Below are 23,234 nucleotides of genomic sequence, written 5' to 3'. Positions count from 1 at the left end.
TCTGAGTTTAGTTTCCTTATCTATATGGTGATAATAATGCCCCCAGCTGGCATGAGTAATACATAAGTGATTACATAAAATGCTTAGCACAATAACCACTCAAAATAAATGTTAATTTCCTTCTTTTCCATATAAGTGTCCAAACTTATCTGCCCCTTTATTACTTTTATTTCTTATGACTATATGGTTTGTAGCTCCAGCCGACAACCTTTTCTTACAAGGGCTTCTCCCACTCCTCATTGCATTTGGCAGGCTGCCCTGCCTCCACTGTGAAAGGCCAGTATGGTCCTTGGGCCACTGCCACAAAATCACCTAAGAACTGATTCTGTGGGACCCACCAGCTAAGTTAGATTCTCTGGGGTTGTTGGGTGAATCTGGGGGGTCTGTGGTTTGTTTGTTTGTTTTAGTGAGAGATAGGAAAGGAGAGAGAGAAGCATCAACTCATAGTTGCAGCACTTTAGTTGTTCATTGATTGCTTCTCATTGGGGTTCTGTGTTTTTTAATAAGTGCTCCAGATGATCATGCACATTAAAGTTTGAGACTAATGTTTTAATTTATTCCTATTTTTACTGTCTCTTCCAGAAAGTCTGCTTAGACTCCTTCCCTGAGAAGCACTCTGACACCCAATGTGCTCCTTGTCCATGTTTGAGGTTCTGAGTGCCTGGGTCACAGTTGCCTTGGGTTCTGTTGAGTTGTCTCTCTCCCAGTGAATGGTGTGTGTGTGGGGGGAGCTCCCAGGGACAGATGCCTGGCCCTCTCTTTCCTCTTGTTATCCTGGTTCTTCTTTTTTTCTCCCCCTGGTTCTTCTGAGTGTAGGTTCTTCTGGGATGCTGTAAGAAACGAGGCACTTTAGTTTTTGTTTTTTTATAAATTTTATTTTTATTTTATTTATTTATTCATTTTTAGAGAGGAGAGAGAGAGATAGAAAGGGAGAGAGAGGAGAGAGACAGAGAGAGAGAAGGGGGGAGGAGCTGGAAGCATCAACTCTCATATGTGCCTTGACCAGGCAAGCCCAGGGTTTCGAACCGGCGACCTCAGCATTTCCAGGTCAACGCTTTATCCACTGCGCCACCACAGGTCAGGCACGAGGCACTTTAGTTTTAAAGTCCTTACAATCCTTTCTGTCTACAAATACTTGGGAAAACTTAGCTTCTCTCTCTTCCTTCCATTCTACTTCTGACTCTTTGAGATGGTATGAAAATTGTATTACTGAGTCATATCAGCCTTTGCTTTTCCCATCCCATTTTGCCTCACAGGATGTGCTAGGTGTGGGCTGGCCCCCACTCCACCCTGACAAGTGACCATGGATCCAGGAGCTGGCCCAGAGTCCTCTCTGACTGTCAATGAGCAGGTATCTTCTGGGGCAAAAAGAGGTGGGGGAGTGAGAGTGATGGACCAAGAGATGTGGGAAAGTAGGAAGACCCCATAGAGACCCTCATCATTTGTTTCTTACCAAAGTTCATGATGACCTCACCTGTTCAGGTAGTTCCCAGCTAGGAATTCTCAAGGGGCTAAGTTTGGGGATTTAAGCCATGACTTTATTTATTTATTTATTATTATTATTATTTTTTTTTTTTTTTGTATTTTTCTGAAGCTGGAAACAGGGAGAGACAGTCAGACAGACTCCCGCATGCACCCGACCGGGATCCACCCGGCACGCCCACCAGGGGCAACGCTCTGCCCACCAGGGGGCGATGCTCTGCCCCTCTGGGGCATCGCTCTGTCGCGACCAGAGCGACTCCAGCGCCCCGGGCAGAGGCCAAGGAGCCATCCCCAGCGCCCGGGCCATCTTTGCTCCAATGGAGCCTCGGCTGCAGGAGGGGAAGAGAAAGACAGAGAGGAAGGGGGGGGTGGAGAAGCAGATGGGCGCTTCTCCTGTGTGCCCTGGCCAGGAATCGAACCCGGGACTTCTGCACTCCAGGCCGACACTCTACCACTGAGCCAACCGGCCAGGGCTAAGCCATGACTTTAAAAAGTGAAATTAAAATGAACAAATATGTATAAGTTTACATAGGGAAAGATTTGGATACAGTGTGTATGCAAAATCCCGCGATATAGTGAAAAATCTGCGATACTAAATTAGATATATACAATTTAAAAATCCACAATACAGTGAGACCACGAAAAGTGAACTGCGATGTGGCTAGGGACGACTATATTGGGTAATTTGCTCTTAATTTTTTCTTCTTGCTTATATATATTTTCTAATTTTTCTGCCATGACCATTTATTACTTAAGTAATTTTTAAAAGGAGAAAAAAGATTAACAACTCTTAAAATGTAATTAGAGTGAAGTTCCTCATAGGTCAAGTATGAGTCAGAAGACAACTGCTTTTGGGGATTTATTTCATTCCAGCTCCCCTGATGGGTCATACTGTCACTTTTTCCAGCAGAATCTCTGGCTGAATTGAATTTTCAGGCTTAAGAACTGTGTTGTGGGAGTGGCTTCAGGCACAGGCCAAATGCAGGGGAGGCCAGACAGAGAGCTTTTTAACCCTTTGAGTAGTAGGAACGTTCATGTACTTCCTTGTGCCTCCTGACCATCCAGAGTACGATCAATTTATTTTATAAATGTGTAAGGCAACATAAAAAAAAAAGGCAAATGTATGTTTTTCTTGTTTCCATAAATTGGTTACCAAACAAATATGATTTTAAGTGAATAAAACTGGAACTGGAACTAATTTCATTTTTGGAGAAAAAAACAACAACTCACTTCTGGGGATCAGCGAGCATGAAAAAAACTCACTACTCAAAGGGTTAATGTACAATGTCCTTGATTTTTAATGGGCCAATCTGAAGCCTTTCAGTGCCAGAGGTAAAGAGCTGAGTGCTGACTGGCTGAGCAGAGGAAGAAGCTAGCTAGTGTTCTGAAGAGGCCCAGGGCACCGCATGGCTGGGGCATGGAAGCTCCCTTCAGCGTCAGAGCAGGCCCACAGCAGATGGCACAACTGTAGTCACAGGCCCACAGGGTACAAGCTCTAGTCCAGGGGGTGGGGCGAGGTGAGAGGCTACATCTTCAGGATTCAGGAATTTAGCTTGCAAAGAAGTCTTGGCCTTTACCCTGGAGTTTTGTTTGGAATAAAAGAATCATGAGCTGAAAAAGTTACTTAACATTATGGAGCACTTGTTTCCCACTGCTCTATCTTTGAGGGAACTTCTATAAGGTCTCAAGGGACATGGAGCAGGATTTGCTTCTTGACCCAGCTTAAGCTGTGGATACTGTGCTAGGAGCCCACATAGCCACACACCAATATCCTAGAGCCAAGAGGACATCCTTGCAAGGCTGTGGGATGAATCTTTTACCACTTCCTGAACTGAGTTCAAGAAAGGGAGCAAATAGAAATATCCCCAAGTGATTTGGCTGCATGGGACTTTTTCTAGCTTATGTCAGGCCCTTTCCCCTGCCCATGGGGCCTACTTTCTCCTAGCTGCTCCTTCTCTAGAATCCAGGAGCTGTGGCCTACCCCAGGCTCTGGAATTCTCAAAGAGCTCACAGTCCTTGGGAAAGGAAGTCTGCATCCTCAGGTGCCATTTTCTCTCTCCCCCAACCATACCCAGAGCTATGGTCCCCAGAAAGGTCTATATTTGCCTCATTCCCCAGAAATGTTCCCTGTACTCTGTTTGTAGGTCATCGTGATGTCAGGCCATGAAACCATCCGCGTGCTGGAAGTCGGAGTAGATGCCCAGATCCCTGCTGAGGAGGAGGGCAAAGGACTGGAGGGTGTGGCCGCTGAGGCCTCCCAGAGTGGAGGCTCTGCTGAAGCCAGTGAACTTACTGGTGAAGCTGGACCAGACAACCCAGACTCCTCTGCAGAGGCAGCTGGTATGAGGCCATTGCCCCCATCTGGTATTGCTCCACCCAACTCAAGTCCCTGCCTGTGGTTCCCTGGGGAGCCAGCACAAGTCCCTGGAACTTAGGTGGCTTTAGAGTCTTGTTGTCTTCCTGTCCACTGGACAGCCTTTGGCCATGGCCTGTATTTCTGGTCAGCTACTAGGGCTATCTTAGACTCCTCATCTCTGAAACTTAGGTTCTGGTTTTAGTCACTTCCAGACCTAAACTGGGATGGGTCAGAATAAGGTGGGTGGAGAGTGGCCAGGCTCAGCTAAGGGGACTGAATAAACGTCAGAGTGTGCTCCTAGACCTAAAGAGACCTTCAGGCCCAGTGCAGAGAGCACTAGACCTTCAGGGTCCTGCCAGCCCTTTCAACTTTACTTGCTATAGTACAGCTGGGAGGTTCCAGAAGCTGGCAATAGGAGGGCATTTTACCTACCTTGGACTAAGTATGTACATTAGGTAGGACCTCGCAGAATGCTAGCTCCTTACATCCAGCTGGGCTGGTGTGAGTTAAACCTGATGACTTGTTTCTGCTGTCATCCAGAGGTGATGTGATGGTGTGATTCTCCTACATGGGTATGGATATGGCTGATCCCTGCACATTATCTCCCCTAATTACCTACAACAGTGCTGTTCTGAAGGCTAGGGCTGGTACCAGGCCCTGCTTTCTTGCCATAGGGCACCATTTCATTAATTTTTCTCATTAATACCGTGTAGAACAGATTATCTCCTTCTGCAGGAAACGTAAGGTCTCCCCTGCCAGTTCCCACAGAACACCAGGATCCATCTACCTTGCCTTCTGCTTATCTACCCTTTCCTAGATTGGAGATCTGGGCTGGTAGGGCTGGGAAGCCAAGAAGACAGCAAATGAGAACAGACAGACTTCAGGGAAACAGCATCTCCTTAACAAGGAAACTGTTAGACTTCACATCCTTTGCTTTACCTGCAAATTAGTGTGCAGATTCATTTGGGACCCTAATAACTTGGCTAATTTTACCCCCTTTTGAAAAAAGAAGTGACAAGAGACATGACCATTTTCCCTTTACCAGGAAATGCTGTGCTTTTATTTTATTTTATTTTATTTTATTTTATTTTATTTTTTTCTGTATTTTTCTGAAGCCAGAAACGGGGAGAGACAGTCAGACAGACTCCCGCATGCGCCCGACCGGGATCCACCCGGCACGCCCACCAGGGGGCGATGCTCTGCCCCTCCAGGGCATCACTCTGCTGCTTCCAGAGCCACTCTAGCACCTGGGGCAGAGGCCAAGGAGCCATCCCCAGCGCCTGGCCATCTTTGTTCCAGTGGAGCCTCGGCTGCGGGAGGGGAAGAGAGAGACAGAGAGGAAGGAGAGGGGGAGGGGTGGAGAAGCAGATGGACGCCTCCCCTGTGTGCCCTGGCCAGGAATCGAACCCGGGACCTCTGCATGCCAGGCCCACGCTCCACCACTGAGCCAACCAGCCAGGGCCAATGCTGTGCTTTTATTGAGGCCAGGATGGGCATTACCTGTGTTTCTATGGTCCAGTGCCCTGGAGAGCAGACAGAGAGGACGAGGATTCTTGTCAGTCACCCTTCCCATTCCTTTCCATTGTGGGGATGGAGTCCCTTTTCACAAAATTTGAGAGGTGTCCCAGGTTTATCCACAGTGCCTTGACTTTCATTTTTACCCTTTAACCATATTCCATATCTATTTTTTCTGATATCTTAATTCTGCTCCTTATCCAAATCTGCTCCCAGGAATAGGCCCTAAGTCAATTACTTTCACCTTAGCGTGAGTGTTTTGTTTTTGACAGAGACAGAGAGAGGGACAGATAGGAATAGAAAGATAGGAAGGGAGAGAGATGAGAAGTATCAAGTCTTTGTAGTGGCACCTTAGTTGTTCATTGATTGTTTTCTTATATGTGCCTTCACCTGGGGGCTACAGCAGAGCAAGTGACCCCTTGCTCAGGCCAGCGACCTTGGGCTTCAAGTCAGCGACCATGAGGTCATGTCAATGATCCCTTGTTCAAGCCAGTGACCTCATGCTTAAGCCAGATGAGCCTATGCTGAAGACGACAACCTCGGAGTTTTGAACCTGGGACCTCAGCGTCCAGGTAGATACTCTATCCACTGTAACACCACTAGTCAAGCAAGAAGCATTTCCTCTTAAAACAAAATAAAGCTAAATAATAGGGAACTTTTCCATGGTGAAGAAAAATCTAGTGATTTATGGCACTCTAAGTTACTACCCAGTCCTTGTCACACATACATATTTTTATAGCTGGAACCACCACGTATAGAATATGTAGTATGACACTGACCACCATGTTATTTCAGATACTCTTTTCCTTTACTGACAGATTCACAAACCTGTTTTGGTTTTGGCTATTGTCAAATGTCTGTTTTTTTATTGTCATAACCAGTGCTGCTTTAAATATCTTTGTACTGGTCCTTTGAAAAAAACAATTAAAAAAATTTTTTTAGAGATTTTATTTATTCATTTTAGAGAGGAGAGAGAGAAAAGTGGGTGGAGCAGGAAGCATCAACTCCCACATGTGCCTTGACCAGGCAAGCCCTGGGTTTCAAACTGGCGACCTCAGTGTTCTAGGCTGACGCTTTATCCACTACACCACCACAGGCCAGGCTGAAATATTTTTTCTTTTTTTCTTTTATTTTTATGACAGACACTGAGAGTCAGAGAGGGACAGATAGAGACAGACAGACAGAAAGTGAGAGAGATGAGAAGCATTAATTCTTCGTTGCGGCATCTTAATTGTTCATTAATAGCTTTCTCGTATGTGCTTTGACGAGGGGAGGGGGGGGCTACAGCAGAGTGAGTGACCCCTTGCTCAAGCCAGCAACATTGGGTTCAAGCCAGCAACCATGGGGTCATGTCTATGATCCTACGCTCAAGTCACAAACCCCGCGCTCAAGCTGGCGATCTTGGGGTTTCAAACCTGGGTCCTCCGCGTCCCAGTCTGATGCTCTATCTCTTGTGCCACCACCTGGTCAGGCAGAAAAAAACTTTTTTCTTTGCAGTATAGTCCACTCACATTCCTTTTGAAGAGAAATCAATTGTTTATATAGGAAGAAGTCATCATATGAAAAAATACAAAATCTTGCTATCAATGAGAGAAAAAGTAAATGGCTATAAGGTACTACCTGCCTGTTAAGCCACAACAATCAACAGCAATAAACACTAAATTGGGTGATGCCGTGAAGAAACAGATACATTGTCGATGTTTCTATAAATGGGTTTAGTCTTTCTGAAAAGCAGTCTAGCAAGAAGTGACCGAAGTCCTAAATGTATGCAAACTCTTGGACCCCTTGGTCCTACTTTGGAGATATATTCTAATAAAATGAATATTTTATATCTTCAGATGTTAAGCTTTTATCATTCATGTTTATCATATTGATATTTTTTAGTTTCCTTTTTATAGTTCATTATATTTGTCAAGCAAAATGTTTTTACAATTTTTCTAGGTTCAGATTATCCTTGCCTTCTCTGATTTTTTCAGTAGTTGAAAATGTATTTTTCCTCCACAGTGGAAATAAATCTGACATTTTGTTTTATTTTAGGATTTGATAAGACTTTCGTTGCTGCTTGTTTGTCTCTTTAATTCCTTAAACAATGTGACTGTCTTTATAATGTGCTATGAGCAGTACAGTCCTGGGTTAAGTCGGTGCCTTTTCAGATTGGGCTGGGAATGCGGGGCTGGAAGGTTATCTAATTCAGTGGTTCCCACGGTAACTGTGTGCTGTACCGCAAGGGGGCTTAAAAGGAAAGAGGCATTAAGAAGTACAAATTGCCAGTTATAAAAACAGTCATGGGGATGTAAAGTATAGCATAGGGGAATATAGTCAATAATATTATAGTAACTATGTATGATGTCAGAGGGGTAATAGACTTCTAGGGGTGATCACTTCATAAATTATATAAATGTCTAATCACTATGATGTACACTTGAAACTAATATAATGTTGAATGTCAACTGTAATTGAAAAAAAATAGAGAAAGGAGAGGTTACTGGCCTTCACTCCCAGGCATTCTGATCAGTAATGGTCCTGGAAAACCTGTGCCCAGACAGTATTAAGAGGCCACTGATCTGGCCATGTACTCATCTCCCAATACCTACACTCCTTTTAATGGCTCATCAGATAGAACATAATAACCTATTTCATTGCGTGGCTTTGAAAAGGCTTCCTGGTGGGCACCCCCAATACCTGACAAATCAAGGCAACAAGAGGAAGCTATAACCTGGATGAAAAGCTTTGGTTTACAGGAAGTTCCTTTAGAAGCTCATTAAAGCTGCTCATCCAGGTGTTAGACCTCGGGGACTGGCAGAGAAGAGCTACCTGGTCTGTAGAGCCATTGTGTGGCAAAGACATGTCCAATTTTTAGGGACTGTCATTTCAAGGACTTCACCCTGCAGAATCCTTGCCCCTCCCCCTGCATCCAAAAACTAGTCTGAAGGTGGGTTGAGCAATGGTCCAGTTGCTGGATAAGCCAAGGGAAGCTGCTCCCATAGATCCTATCTAGTTCCTTCCCTCCCAGATACATGTTCACTTCAGGCTCCTCTGCTGATTATGTGATAGGTCACAGTGTTCTGTAGAGCCAGGAAATGAGAGACTGAGAATCAGCTGTGCATAAGCCTGCATTTTCTTCATCTAAATGTGGGAAGAAGAGTTCCTATATTCTATGTTTGGCACAGAATAGGGCTATGTTTGGAGTGAATAAGGCACTCTAGTTTCCTATTGTCACTACCAGTAGCGTTTGGGAATCTGCCTTCTGGGCAAGGGAAAGCCAGGGATTGTCTTGGGTTGTGCAGAAATACAGTGTGAGGCTGATAGTTGCCATTTCAAGCTGTAGACAAGATATTCTAGCCCAGTGACCCCTCTGCTCACACCAGGCTTACTCTTTGTCCCTCTTTCTCTCAATGCCACATGAAGGGAAGTCACTTCCTGGGACCCCTTCGAGCCCTGCCCCTAATGTCACCACCTTTAGCCAAGCCTCAAGCCAGCCTCAGGCATCGCAGATCCTGACACCACTGGCTATACAAGCTGCCCCCCAGGTAAGAGCCACCCCTGGGAGCTGGACAGAGAACAGTGGGCAGAAGCAAGGCATGGGACCACTAAGGTGGAGTAGGCTTGGGATCTGGAAACTTCATTGGGCAGGACAGGGAAAGGGCTGTGGCTTGAGGGTGGGAGTCCCCTACTAAGCACCCCTGGCCTTTCCCCTGCCCGAAATCAGGCCCACTGGAAAAGAGTAGACCTGCATTTTCCAGGTAATCTCCTTGGGTCCAGAAAGGATTGTAGGTTCATTAACTCTTTCATGGCACAGGCCGTTCTATTTATCTGATGATTAAATGAGTGACTGCCCTTGTCATTCCCTCCAGTGGATGCCTGGAAGAGTTAATGATTGCATTGTTAAAGTCCTCATAGTGTGTGTGAGTGTGTGGTGGGGGGAGGGGGAGCCCCAGCAGTTAGCTGCCTCCGGCATCTCCCAGGCTCCCTATCACCTTTCGCTGTATTTCAGAAGCATCCATCAAAGGGTGGCCTCCATCAGAGCTGCTCAGAAGCTTCAGTGGGCCCTTGATCACTTGGTTCCATCAGCCTCTGCCCCCGCTCTGGCCACAAAGTGTTGGTCCTGCGGGTAAGGGCCCAGAGGAGGCTGGGAAGCAGCAGCAGCCTGTAGTGGAAGAGGCCTGTGCACCCTTTGCTGTCCTGTGAGCGGGGCCAGGTCCTGTCCTTGATTTGGGCTGCTTCTCTGAAGGCAGGTTAGTCTGGTCAGGCACACCCCTCACAGCTGAGCCTCAGGTTAGGGCTTGTCTCTTCCCTGCCTTCAAGCATCCTTTCCCCCAGTGCCCTCAGAATGCTTTGTTTGTTCTTAGCTGGGTCTCAGAGATCCAGTGTTTGCACTGTCGATGTTGATTTTTTTATTTTTTGTTTTCTTTTTGAAATCTTGTTTGCTTTTGCAGGTCTTGACTCAGGAAAACTTAGCCACAGTTCTGACAGGAGTTATGGTTCCAGCAGGGGCAGTTACTCAACCTCTTCTTATCCCCATCAGTATTGCAGGTCAAGTGGCTGGTCAGCAGGGGCTGGCCGTGTGGACAATTCCTACAGCAACGGTGGCTGCCCTCCCAGGACTGACCACTGCTTCTCCTACGGGGGGAATTTTCAAGCCACCTTTAGCCAGTCTCCAAGGTAACAGCAGATCTCCCCAGGACTGTACCAGGCCCCCCACGACCCACCACTGCCATTCCTGCACGTGGGCTTGCCATGTTGGACTCAGAACCCGCAGCCCACCCAGTGCAACAGCCCTGGAGTCTGGATCCGGTGTCCCAGGCACCCAGCCTCAAAGCTGATGCAGCACCTCGGGACTCTAAGCCATGACACCATGCTGGCTCAGCAGGCCTCACTTACTTCAGCCAACTGCCTGAGACTGCCCCTCTCCCCCCACACCAGAATTCAGCCCATGACCAGCCTCCTGAGAAGGACTGCAAGAAGACTCAACTTCTGGTTTTGAACCTACACATCTCCAGGCCCAAGGGAGGGGGGATGAGAGATGTTGGCATGTGCTGCCCTCTGTGAGGATCAAGGGAATCACAGCTGCCTGTCCCCTGCCCCACTGCCCCAACCCTCTCTCCTTTTCGTGCCAGATCCCTTGGGATTGGAGCTGCACTGGGCTTTGGCTAGGAATTTGAGCACCTCTGTCTCTGCCTTGCTCCATAGCAGCTGCCGTGCTGAACACCGCTCTCCCGGCACCCATACAAGCTGCCCCATCGGTACAGGTCTCCTCGCCCACCCAGCCACGGCCACCAGCTCAGCCCCAGACGCTGATCCAGACCCCACCGCTGCTGCAGACCACACCTGCCATTCTCCCGCAGGCCCCTGCTGCCACCGCTACCGCCCCCGCCCCCAAGCCAGTGGACACACCCCCACAGATCACCCTGCAGCCCGCAGGCTTCGCATTTAGCCCAGGAATCGTAAGCTGCTGCCCTCACCCAGGGCTGACCAGGGATGGACCAAATCTTGGGCCAGGGGTGGAACTGACGGGAGGAAAGTGGTGGAGTACCAGCTCCCTGAATACGGCTCTTTTTTTTTTTTTTTTTTTTTTTTTAACACATCAGCAGGGATGGGCTCCCTTGGAAGCCTTTTCCATGCAGCTGCCAGCCCGTCCATCCCAGACAAGAGCAAACAACCTCTGCCAAGAGGGCTGGGCAAATTCTCCAGAACCCGAACCACTGGACCAGCCTTGGAGGGTGGGATGATGTCTGGGGATTGCAAACTTGTGAGCTGTCACTAAGGTGGAGCTAGAGGCTCACAGCCCCATGCCAACATCTAACAGTGTGGCTTCTGGCTTGGCAGTGGAGCTGTTAGATGTGACTAGAATCACATCAGTCACTCCAATCTGGCCCTTAAACCCTCTCAGGCCTGACCTGAAAGATTAGCCAGCTACATTTTTATGGCTTTGACCTTAGCTGTCCCAGCTGACTGCCTGCCACCCCTAGCCCTAGATATTATTCACCTGGTGGACATGGGCCTGCAGCCTACATTCATATCTGCTCCACATCCCTACCTCCCTACCCCAAAGCCTTGATCCCTCTTCCTTCTGCCTTGGGTTCTTTCTGTCCCCTTTAGCCACTGAGCAAGGCTCTTCCTCCACCCACAGATCAGTGCTGCTTCCATCGGGGGACAGACCCAGATCCTGGGCTCCCTCACCACCACTCCAGTCATTGCCAACGCCATTCCCAGCATGCCAGGGATCAGCAGTCAGATCCTCACCAATGCTCAGGGACAGGCAAGTGGTCAAAGCCAGGGCTAAGGGATGGGGGCTGTGGAGAAGCTGGCCGGGACCAGAGTTGGACTGAGGGTCATAGAAACTCAAACAGGATGTCAGGCTGCTGTTCATATCTCCTGTGTGGCAGCTCTCTGCTTATGCTGAGACCAGGCCTAGCCACTACCTTGCCCTAGAGGTACCCACTCTAGTTGAGGTGAACACCCACTTAATTTATGGAGCACTTACTTTGTGGCCAGTCTCTGTGCTTTCTTATACATCATCTCACTTTGAGTACAGATCTATGAGGTAGAGATTTTTATTCCCATTTCACAGGGAAGAAGGTTGAGGTTCAGAGAAATTAAGCCACTCAGCTAAACTGACAGAGCAGGGATTCAGTCCAAGTCTGTATGACTCTATGTGCAGACCTGGTTCTGCCCCATCACAGCTCTGGAGACAGAATAAAGGAAGCAGCCCCCAGACTGTGAATCCTTCCCTTTAAAGGTTAACCAGTTCACCTAAGTTCCTTCCCCTGCTAGTGTTGGGGTTTGGGTTGGGAGAGGAGCTGGACACTGCCCTCAACTTAGGGCCCCTGCCTTATTTCCTCCCAGGTTATTGGAACACTTCCGTGGGTAGTGAACTCGGCTAGCGTGGCAGCCCCAGCACCAGCCCAAAGCCTGCAGGTCCAGGCTGTGACCCCTCAGCTGCTGCTGAACGCCCAAGGCCAGGTGATTGCAACCCTGGCCAGCAGCCCCCTGCCTCCACCTGTGACTGTCCGGAAGCCAAGCACACCTGAGTCCCCTGCTAAGAGTGAGGTACAAGGGCTACGGTTGGGGATGGGGCAGGCAAAAGATTATTTTCTGAAGCTCCTGGGAAAGCAGGGTACCTTCCCAAAGTAAGGGGAAGTCCGGAGTAGAAGGTTCACATGAGTCACACCTGCTCTGCCCAGGGAAGATGCACCCCTGCCCCCAGCCCCTACCTACACACATCAAACACCTGTCTATGTGCCCTCAGAGGTCAGTGCCATTCTGAGAAGGCCCAGGAGGAGGTGTTCAAAGGAAATGCTCTGGGAGGTTAGTTCTGCATCCCTTCTCTCTTCCCCCTTCATCCCCCTAGCCCTCTGCTCTTTACTGTGGCTTTGATTATTCATTTATTTATTCATCCCAGGAGCAGTTTTTGAGTGCCTACTGTATTCCAGGTGCTGAAGATATAGAGATGAATAAGACGCCTTTCCTAGCCTTAGGTAGCCCAGCACTGGAGGCAAGTACAAGGCAGCCTGACAAAGACTAGGATAGGGGCGTCATAAGGGAACCAGAAAAGGAGCTCTCAACAGACTGGGGAGTTCAACAAGGCTTCATAGAGAAAGACATTGAACTAATCTAAAGGAATGAGTTGGACAAAAGAGTATTTTATCTTTAGGAAATTGCAAGAAATATAGTGTGCAGGAGTTCTCAAACCCGAGTGTGCATCAGAACCACTTGGAGGGCTTGTTGAAATGCAGATTCCCAGGCTCACCCTAGAGTTTCTTATTCAGTAAATGTGGAGTGGAGCCCAAGAATTCCCATTTTAACAAATTCCCAGTTGTTGAGGCCTATGGTTCTCAAATGTGGTATGCCACTTCCCAGCTTTGTGAATAATCTCTTAGCCTCATTTGTAAAAGGGAGATTATAAGAAGACCAACTGCAGAAGGTTGAGTATTACAGGACATATTGCACATAGGCAGTTAACATTCTAGTACACAGGAAGCACTTGAAAAACAGTGTTTTTGTTGTTATCACTATTATTATTAGCTAGTGAAGGGTCATGGAAGGATTTTTAGCAAGGAAAGGGCTAATTAAATGTACACTAAAAAAACTTCCTCTGGCCCTGGCCGGTTGGCTCAGCGGTAGAGCGTCGGCCTGGCGTGCGGGGGACCCAGGTTCGATTCCCGGCCAGGGCACATAGGAGAAGCACCCATTTGCTTCTCCACCCCCTCTCCTTCCTCTCTGTCTCTCTCTTCCCCTCCCACAGCCAAGGCTCCATTGGAGCAAGGATGGCCCGGGCGCTGGGGATGGCTCCTTGGCCTCTGCCCCAGGCGCTGGAGTGGCTCTGGTCGCAGCAGAGCGACGCCCCGGAGGGGAGAGCATCGCCCCCTGGTGGGCAGAGCGTGGCCCCTGGTGGGCGTGCTGGGTGGATCCCGGTCGGGCGCATGCGGGAGTCTGTCTGACTGTCTCTCCCGGTTTCCAGCTTCAGAAAAATACAAAAAAAAAAAACACAAAAAAAACTTCCTCTGTCATTGGGTGGAGCCAAGAACTAGACTATGTTGAGATTTAAGTCCTTGTCACCTGCATGGAGGTGAGTTAAATAGTTAGACAAAAGACTGAAGTAAGCCTGAGGACTTGAGAAGCAAGGAATGGACTTGAAAGCTACTAAAAGGTAGATTCCAGGGAACAGGGCCCATCCTAGAAAATTTGAACTTTTCAGGAAGCATTTTCAAAAAACACTAAAAATACTAATTTCATATAGTTATAATTTCTTCTGATTATAAATGACACATGATTTTTATAAAAATTCCAAGATTATGTCTAATGTAAAAAAGTAAACTTCCCAGCCCTGGCCAGTTAGCGCAGTGGTCGAGCATCGGCCTGGTGTTCAGATGTCCTTGGTTCAATTACCAGTCAGGGCACACAGGAGAAGTGCCCATCTGCTTCTCCACCCCTTAACCTACCCCTTCTCTCTCTTCCTCTCCTGCAGCCATGGCTCGATTGGGATTGGTTTGAGCAAATCAGTTTTAGGCACTGAAGATGCCTCAAACACTATTTAGCTTAGTTCTGAGCATGGCCCCAGATGGGCAGAACATCAGCCTCAGAGGGGGGTTGCTGGGTAGATCCTGGTCGGGGCACATGCTGGAGTTTGTCTATCTCCCCTCCTCTCACTTGGAAAAGAAAAAAAAAAAAGTAAAAATCCCTTTTAATTCCACCTCCTTTTTATTTTCTTCTGGAAATTTATATGTATTTTTTGAAAGAATTATTCCATAAAACCTGTTTTTCACCTGACTTTTCTCTTTCATTTAGCATTATGACTCTGACCTCTTTCCATGCCAGTAGTTGAGATATACCTTATTCTTTTAAATGGCTATACACTGCAGGGGTCCCCAAACTTTTTACACAGAGGGCCAGTTCACTGTCCCTCAGACCGTTGGAGGGCTGCCACATACAGTGCTCCTCTCACTGACCACCAATGAAAGAGGTGCCCCTTCTGGAAGTGCGGCAGGGGGCCGGATAAATGGCCTCAGGGGGCTTCATGCGGCCCGCGGGCCGTAGTTTGGGGATGCCTGCTATACAGTATATCATTGTAAGGAGGTACCAGACATCTTGTACTTGCTGGTTTTCTATTAATGAATGTTTGGGTCTGGAAGGCTCTAAAATTAGGTTAAGTTTCTCCTCTGAGGGCAGAGATCTGAGAGTAGTTATCTTAAGGGTGGACACTTGGAGCTTTGACCATGTATATTGAACCTTCCTGAACCTCTGACCTGCCTGTGTCACAGGTGGCTATGAGGCTCCAGTTTGGTGGGACATGGTGCTATGCTTATTTTGGAGGTCATGATCATTGGGTGGGTGATAATAAGTAGCTTCTACTCTTGCTTTTTGATGGGGCACAGGTAGGAGTGTGAATTTCATGCCCATTTTGCCCATCTCTGGTCCATGCAGGGACTACAACCCCATGAGCTGGGCAGGTGGTCAATAGGGACTTGTGTGTTGTCTTCTCATAGGTACACCCCATCCAGCCTACACCAGCCATGCCTCCGCCTGCTGTGGTCATTGCCAGCTCAGCTCCGGTGGCCAAGTCATCTGCTTCTGTTCCCATCCCAATTACCTGCTCAGAGACGCCCACTGTCAGCCAGTTGGTGTCCAGTAAGTGGCTCCTGGAGGAGGTTGTGAAGAAGGGGACATAGGCATTTATTTGGACACCCTGACCTCTTTAGATGCTGCTCTCCTTAATAAATTTCCCAGAGTCCAAAGGGGAAGGGCAAACACTCAGTGCCAGGGACTGGCTTTTTTAGTCCTGTTGAGCTGGGTTCTAGGCATGATGATAGTGGAGGCTGTTTCTCTGACTAGCCACGCTATTGGCTATCTCTCCTGTGGTCTCTCATCCAGTATTTGAGGAATGTGGATGGCCAACAGATGTGCTCGGGGTCCAGGAGTAGGGAAAATGGGGAGGGTCAGCAGTTAGAGCTGGAAGAACTTGAAAATAGATGCCCTAACTCCAGAAAGGTTGGTCCAACCCCTTTTCCCCCAGTCCTGTTCTCTTGGGCACAAGGTTAATGAGGGTCTCAAGGAATGTGGGCCAAATCTCCTCATCCCTCTCCACCAAACCAGGCCAATGTGCCAGTTAAGTAGTAATGAGTGACTATTCTCTGCACTCACTCCTGGCCCCTTTCTCTGGCCTAGAGCCACACACCTCAAGTCTGGATGAGGATGGGATCAACTTAGAAGAGATCCGGGAGTTTGCCAAGAACTTTAAGATCCGGCGGCTGTCCCTTGGCCTCACACAGACCCAGGTGGGTCAGGCTCTGACTGCAACAGAAGGCCCAGCCTACAGCCAGTCAGCCATCTGCCGGTGAGTAAGGCTGCCTGAACAAGGCCAGGGCCTGCTCAGCTGCCTGGTGGCACAGGGACCTGAGTATCTGACTCCTATTTTCTCTCTTCCACCTGCCTTCTTCCAAATAAGGAAAGCTGCTTTAAGGAAAAATATGAGCCTAACCAGGTGGTGGCGCAGTGGATAGAGCATCTGCCTGGGATGCTGAGGTTCCAGGTTCAAAACCCCAAGGTCATGGGCTTGAGCGCAGGCTCACCAGCTTGAGGACAGGGTCGCCAGCTTGAGCATGGGATCGTAGACATGACCTCATGGTCATTGGCTTGAGCCCAGAGGTCACTGGCTTGAGCAAGGGATCACTTGCTAAGCTGGAGCCTGCTGGTCAAGGCACATATGAGAAAGCAATAAATGAACAACTAAGGTGCAGCACCTATGAGTTGAGGCTTCTCATCTCTCTATCCTTCCTGTCTGTCTGTCCCTGTCTGCACCCCCCTCGCTAAAAAACAACAACAACAAAAATAGATAGAAATGAAAATCTGAAGTAGCCAAAGTCTGATCAGGTCCTTCTGAGGGGCCTCTGATGTTTATCCTCCAATCCTGAACATTTCCATAGTCTTTCTCTCTCTTTAAAAAAAAAAAAATTATTGGTTGATTTTAGAGAGAGAGAAAGAGAAGCACCCATTTGTTGCTCCACTTAGTCGTGCTGCATTGCCCTTCTGTATGTGCCCTGACTGGATCAAATGTGCAACCTTGCTTTTTTGGGACTGTGCTATAAATGACTGAGCTAACCAGCCATGCCCACGAGTATTGACATGGTCTTTCTCTGGGAACCGAAGACCCTAATCCATTCGGGAGTCTTAGAGAAAAAGGAATACAGCTTATGAAACTAGTCACAAAGGTGGGAACTTCAGTTCTGGCATGGCTGTCAAGTATATACCCCCATCACCCCTATCATGCGCCCATCTCTATGTCTTATAAGGCATGACTCTAAAGTGATGTAGCTGGTGTTCTGTGTGCAGCATATAAACTGGTTCTGGTGCCAGTATCATAGGAAAGATAGCAGAGGGTTTCAAACAAGAATGAGTGTATGGGCTCAGGGATGGTAGAAAGATTTCGTCTGCCTTTCAGTTCCATAGACTAGAGTGGCTATTAGATATAGTGCCATGTTGGGAATGTCTGTAGTTACATCTGAGCTTAGCCAGAAAGAGTAGTCTGATGTAATGATGCTTCTATGAAGATATAATTAGAGGGGAACAGGACTCATGACATTTATTTGCAGTCTCTGGAGTCCTCTCAAGATAATACCTCAATCCCTGGCCGGGTGGCTTACTGGATAGAGCACTGTCCTTGCTTGCCGAGGTTGTTGGTTTGCTCCCTGGTCAGGGCACATATGAGAAGCAACCAATGAGTGCACAACTAAATGGAACAATGAGTTGATGCTTCTCTGTCTCTCTCTTTCTCTCTCTCAAATCAATGGAATAATTAAACCCTGGGCAGTTTGGCTCAGTGGTAGAGCATCAACCTGGCGTATGGAAGTCCTGGATTTGATTCCTGGTCAGGGCACACAGGAGAAGCAACCATCTGCTTCTCCTCTTCTCCCCTTCCCCCTTCTTTCTCTCTGATTTGAGGACATTGGCCCCAGGCTCTGAGGATGGCTCCATGGAGCCTCCACCTCAGGCACTAAAAATGACTTGGCTGTGAGCATTGGAGTCAGACTGGGGTCACTAGCTGGACCTTGGTTGGGGCACATGTGGAAGTCTATCTTTCTATCTCCCCTCCTCTCGCTTAAATTTTTTTAAAAAAGGAATAATTAAAAAAAAAAGATAGGGGCCCTGGCCGGTTGGCTCAGTGGTAGAGCGTTGGCCTGGCATGCAGGAGTCCCGGGTTCGATTCCCGGCCAGGGCACACAGAAGAAGCACCCATCTGCTTCTTCACCCCTCCCCCTCTCCTTCCTCTTTGTCTCTCTCTTCCCCTCCCACAGCCAAGGCTCAATTGGAGCAAAAATGGCCTGGGCGCTGAGGATGGCTCTATGGCCTCTGCCTCGGGCGCTAGAATGGCTCTGGTTGCAAGCAACAGAGCAATGCCCCAGATGGGCAAAGCATTGCCCCCTGGTGGGCATGCCGGGTGGATCCTGGGTGGGCGCATGTGGGAGTCTGTCTGACTGCCTCCCCATTTCCAACTTCAGAAAAATATTAAAAAATAATAATAAAAAAAAAGATAGGACCTCCCTTATTTGAGTGTGAAAGTTCTGGAATGATTCATATAGCATTTGCACTGTTATCACCGCACTACTAAACTAAGGCTATGCAAATGGTCCCTCTGTATCACCTAGGATACAGGACAGTCCGAGAAGTTTGGGTTTGACTGAGCTAGGAGGGTCTTGGTGGGGGTGGTAAGGAGTAGCCTCTTGAGTGGAGTGTTCATACCTGGGTGTGGGGAGTAAGACACTCTCACTCTCCCTTCCTGGGCTTGGGTCACCTACAGGTTTGAGAAGCTGGACATCACGCCCAAAAGTGCCCAGAAGTTGAAGCCGGTGCTGGAGAAGTGGCTGAATGAAGCTGAACTCCGGAACCAGGAAGGCCAGCAGAACCTGATGGAGTTTGTGGGAGGTGAGCCCTCCAAGAAACGCAAACGCCGCACCTCCTTCACCCCCCAGGCTATAGTGGCTCTCAATGCCTACTTCGAGAAGAACCCCCTGCCCACTGGCCAGGAAATCACCGAGATTGCTAAGGAGCTCAACTATGACCGAGAGGTCGTGCGGGTCTGGTTCTGCAATCGGCGCCAGACGCTCAAGAACACCAGCAAGCTGAACGTCTTTCAGATCCCCTAGGGCTCAGCCCCCAGCTCTGTGTTCCAGCACTTTCTACTTACTCCTTGGCGCCCTGCTGCAGCCATGGTCATGACAGCACTGTCATCCCACTACATATGACTGTGCTTGTCCTGAGTCTCAAGACTCCACCGTGTGCATGTGTGTCAGCTGCCTCCCTCCCGTCCGTCCCTCATATATTGCACATCATGGGGAGGCTGGAGGGGCCCACTAAGAGCACCAAGCTCCGCTGGTCATGTTGAGGGAGGGTATTTGTAGTGTCACTTAAAGAAGCACTTTGCCAGTGGTAGAGCGTCGGCCTGGCGTGCAGGAGTCCTGGGTTCGATTCCAGGCCAGGGCACACAGGAGAGGCGCCCATCTGCTTCTCCACCCCTCCCCCTCTCTTTCCTTTCTGTCTCTCTCTTCCCCTCCCGCAGCCAGGGCTCCATTGGAGCAAAGTTGGCCCGGGCACTGAGGACGGCTCAGTGGCCTCTGCCTCAGGTGCTAGAATGGCTCTGGTTGCAACAGAGCGACGCTCCAGAGGGGCAGAGCATCGCCCCCTGGTGGGCATGCCGGGTGGATCCTGGTCGGGCGCATGCGGGAGTCTGTGTGACTGCCTCCCCATTTCCAACTTCAGAAAAATACAAAAAAAGAAAAAAAAAAAAAAGAAGCACTTTGCTAACATGGTTTTTGAAGGGTGAATTCTGGTTGGGAACTAGAAATTCCCCACCTTTGGGGCAGGGCTTTAGCAGCCCCTAACAACTGGCCATTAGCTCTTGTTTTTAATTCTCTTTCCACCCTCTTCTCTTGGCTCCTCTGTGTAAGTGTGGCAGGTATAACAGCTCATTCAGTAGAATACAGCTTCACCCTTCTCTTCACCCGCAGGTACACTATCCCCTGAAAGGACCCAAGAGACTCAATTCTGAAAAGTGTGATGTGCTGCTCAGAAGGTCAGACTCTTGTCTGCCTGGGCTTCGAGGTCAGAAGGTTCCATAGCCCTAGGGCCAGAACATGTCACCTCCTCACACACCTCCCCCTGGTTCCTTTGGAGGAAAATTGCACTAAAGCAGAATCTTTTCTTTTGTAATCCATGTTGGAAGGAAGCATCAGTGAACTCTAGCTGTCCTGGAGTTGACCTGAGTCTATGGCATATTAAATAAGGCAGTTCTTCCAGATATTAATCTAATATCAGTCCATGACTATCTCTTCCCCCACCCCTAACAGTATGGGTTAAAGAGAACTTCCAGCCTGGAAAATCCCCTGCCCAAGCAAGTAGGCACTTTGGAGAAAAATGAGGAAAGAAATGCTGGCTCTTTCTCTTGTCCTCACATTCTAACCTGGCCCAGGGGCCTTATCGGAAGTGTCAAATGAAACAATAAAACCAGAGAGCAAGGCCTGGGGGGAAAGTCCAACATCCAGAAAGAGCTGATGGCAGCCCCAGAAGGTTCTTGTGGAAGATGACTTAACTGATTTTCTTTGTAACGGTAAGCCTTGGATATTGGAGGGGAAATCTTATTTTCTCCAGAGTCTTAGACCCTGTGTTGGGGTAACAATGCCCCCAATGCTCCAATAAACCAAAAAATACCCCTGGAGCAGGATGCGTTTTGCCTCTAGAGATGGCAACTACGGCACATTGGGGGTTTACATCTCATCCGAGCTCCTAGGTGAGCTTCCCAGCTTCACTGAGGCTGGACAGCCACTGGAACTCAGCATGTGACTCCGGGAAGTCAGAAGAACACTGAGAGGTGTTGCTTAGATGAGCCCAGCCTTCATGTGTAGACCATCCCTAAAGGGACACAAGTCACAGGGGTTAGCTACCTCCTCTCTTTACTGTTCCTGTCCTTACGGAGCCAGGTCTCTAGTAACTGCCCTCCATTGCACCTCATGTGATGCACCCTGAGGATGTGACTGCCAGGCAAGGGCATATCACCAGCTCTGCTGGTCACTGGCAGCCACCTCCTAGCCTAGCTTTCTCTGGCATGCTGTTTCCGTTTCTGCCTACAACTGGGCCCTCCCAGGCCCTGCAGTACCAGCGTGGCCATTCTCTTGGTAGCCTTGCCAGTAGGGTGACAGTTGTGTGTCAAATTACTACACATACACACACTTTTGCCCCTTGCAGTGGGACCAACAAACCCGCCAAAGTGTGGTGGCAGTGAGGAAGCAGGCGGGCATCTTGCCTGTCCCAGCTCTCCAGGAAAATGTCTCCAAGTGAGAGGCTCTACACTCAAGTTCAAGGTTTTCAACCTGTCTCAGTAAGATAAGGGAGGGACACTGTAAACAAGTTTTCTGTAATAGTTAAAGTCCTGGAGTTTGTTAAGGATTCAGTTGCCCTGGCTGGTTTGCTCAGGGGGTAGAGCACTGGCCCGGCCTGCAGAAGTCCCAGGTTCGATTCCCAGTTAGGGCACACATGAGAAGCAACCATCTGCTTTTCTTCCCCTCCCTCGCCTACTTCTCTCTCTTTTCCCCTCTCGCAGCCAGCGGCTCAGTTGGCAAAGCATCAGCCCCAGACAGGGGTTGCCCAGTGGATACCAGTTGGGGTGCATGCAGAAGTCTATCTCTCACTCAGAAAGAAGAAAAAAAAATTCTCGTGGAACCCTGGTTGAAAATTACTGTATTAGAGAAATACAGGTTTTCACCCTGAAACACTTGTGTTCAGATACGCTTTCTTCCAGGTGGGTCATGGCTAGTACTCTGGGAGTAGCATACAATCAAGTAGCATATAATCATGGCAGTGAACATGCAGGACACCATCTGTCTAATGTTAGGGCAGGAAAAAGATAATGAATTGCTAGTCTAAATTAGGCCTGGCCATGCTTTTTCAGCTCCTCCCTCATCTAAATCTGTTTTCCCAACACTGGGCTAGAGCTAAACCATTTTCTCCTCGGCAGGAAGGATGGGTAGGTTGTTCAGAGGAATGATACCAGGGGCAGAATATTTGCAGGCTCAATCCCCAGGCAGGAGGGCACAGGGTATCCCTGAAATGTGCCCCAAGCAGAGCTCACCAACCTATGCTCTCTTTCCTGCTTCCCTACTGTAGGGCCCCCAGGAAGCAGCTGTGGTCCTGAGGTGGGTTTTCTTTTTCTTTTTTTTACAGAGACACAGAGAGAATCAGAGAGAGGGATAAACAGGGACAGACAGACAGAAATGGAGAGAGATGAGAAGCATCAATCATTAGTTTTTTGTTGCGACACCTTAGTTGTTCATTGATTGCTTTCTCATGTGCCTTGACCGTGAGGCTACAGCAGACAGTAACCCCTTGCTCAAGCCAGCGACCTTGGGTCCAAGCTGGTGAGCTTTGCTCAAACCAGATGAGCCTGTGCTCAAGCTGGCGACCTCGGGATCTTGAACCTGGGTCTTCCTCATCCCAGTCCGTTGCTCTATCCACTGCGCCACTGCCTGGTCAGGCCTGAGGTGGGTTTTCTGTTTTTGTTTTTGGTAGCATCACACTCTAAAGGGAGTTGATATAAATTTTGTTTTGAAAGCACCTTTCTGGGGATAAAGCCAGAGCTCAGTGGCTTCTTTGCCATGGAAAGGCAAGAGAAAGGGAAGAACTGGTTTTACTGTTTGTGGTTTTGTTTGTTTTGTTTTAAATGAAAGACCAAAACTTTCTATGGCCTAGTGACTTAGCTGAGGCCTTTGGCCCTGCACTGTGCATGGTATTTTATCCATGTGGGGTCCAGGGAAAGAATTTGGCCAAATAGATTGAAGAACACACTTGATTTTAGAATGAGAGTCACTGACGTTTTTGTGTCCTTGCAAATCCAATCACCTTCCCATGCCTAGATTCCCTCCTATTTTATAAGCCAGGCTCTGAAACTGAGGATCTGACTGCCTTCTGACACAGGAAAAACCTGCTGAGGGCTGGAGTGAGGGTTAGGGAGGGGAGAAACACTTGATGTAGTTGTGTGGAATAAACAGTATTTTTCTTTTGTACCGATCTGTTTCTTCCTCCTTCTCCTCTCAGGGTGGGGATATAAGGGAACTCATGTTGGGGGCCAGGAAAGTATCAGTGAGCTTCCTTTGCTGTCAGAACTGATAGCCTGGAAAATCCCATTGCAAGAGGGTGAAGGTCAGTGCCCTGGACCTCCACTTCAGAAGACCCTGCCCCTAGCCTTCAGGCCACTACCCTCTCCATGGGGTGCCAGCTCAAAGGCATGTGCCCTTCCTCTTTCAACACCACCTTCCTGGTAACTAGGACCCCAGAATACCTTGCCAAGCCTGCTTTCTGGCCTCTCTTCTCTGGGTCCTGACAAAAGATGTTGATA

General features: G+C 48.6%; 1 protein-coding gene across 1 annotated transcript in view; it reads left to right on the top strand.

The window, feature by feature from the left end:
* Positions 1-22,902, top strand: part of POU6F1 (POU class 6 homeobox 1) — a 36,950-nt gene extending 14,048 nt beyond the window's left edge. The window contains exons 2-11 of the mRNA XM_066265121.1: positions 1,257-1,351; positions 3,627-3,822; positions 8,762-8,883; positions 9,790-10,015; positions 10,544-10,797; positions 11,484-11,612; positions 12,200-12,403; positions 15,340-15,481; positions 16,019-16,187; positions 18,648-22,902. Of these exons, the coding sequence (XP_066121218.1) occupies positions 1,304-1,351; positions 3,627-3,822; positions 8,762-8,883; positions 9,790-10,015; positions 10,544-10,797; positions 11,484-11,612; positions 12,200-12,403; positions 15,340-15,481; positions 16,019-16,187; positions 18,648-18,993 (1,836 nt within the window). The 5' untranslated portion in view covers positions 1,257-1,303 and the 3' untranslated portion in view covers positions 18,994-22,902. The remainder of the gene's footprint in view (positions 1-1,256; positions 1,352-3,626; positions 3,823-8,761; positions 8,884-9,789; positions 10,016-10,543; positions 10,798-11,483; positions 11,613-12,199; positions 12,404-15,339; positions 15,482-16,018; positions 16,188-18,647) is intronic.
* Positions 22,903-23,234: the final 332 nt, after the last annotated feature.

This window comes from Saccopteryx bilineata, chromosome 1 (assembly GCF_036850765.1).
Source record: "Saccopteryx bilineata isolate mSacBil1 chromosome 1, mSacBil1_pri_phased_curated, whole genome shotgun sequence".
Taxonomy (NCBI): Eukaryota; Metazoa; Chordata; class Mammalia; order Chiroptera; family Emballonuridae; genus Saccopteryx; species Saccopteryx bilineata.
Note: the sequence above shows the minus strand (reverse complement) of the source record. Positions and strands in the feature narration are given on the sequence as shown.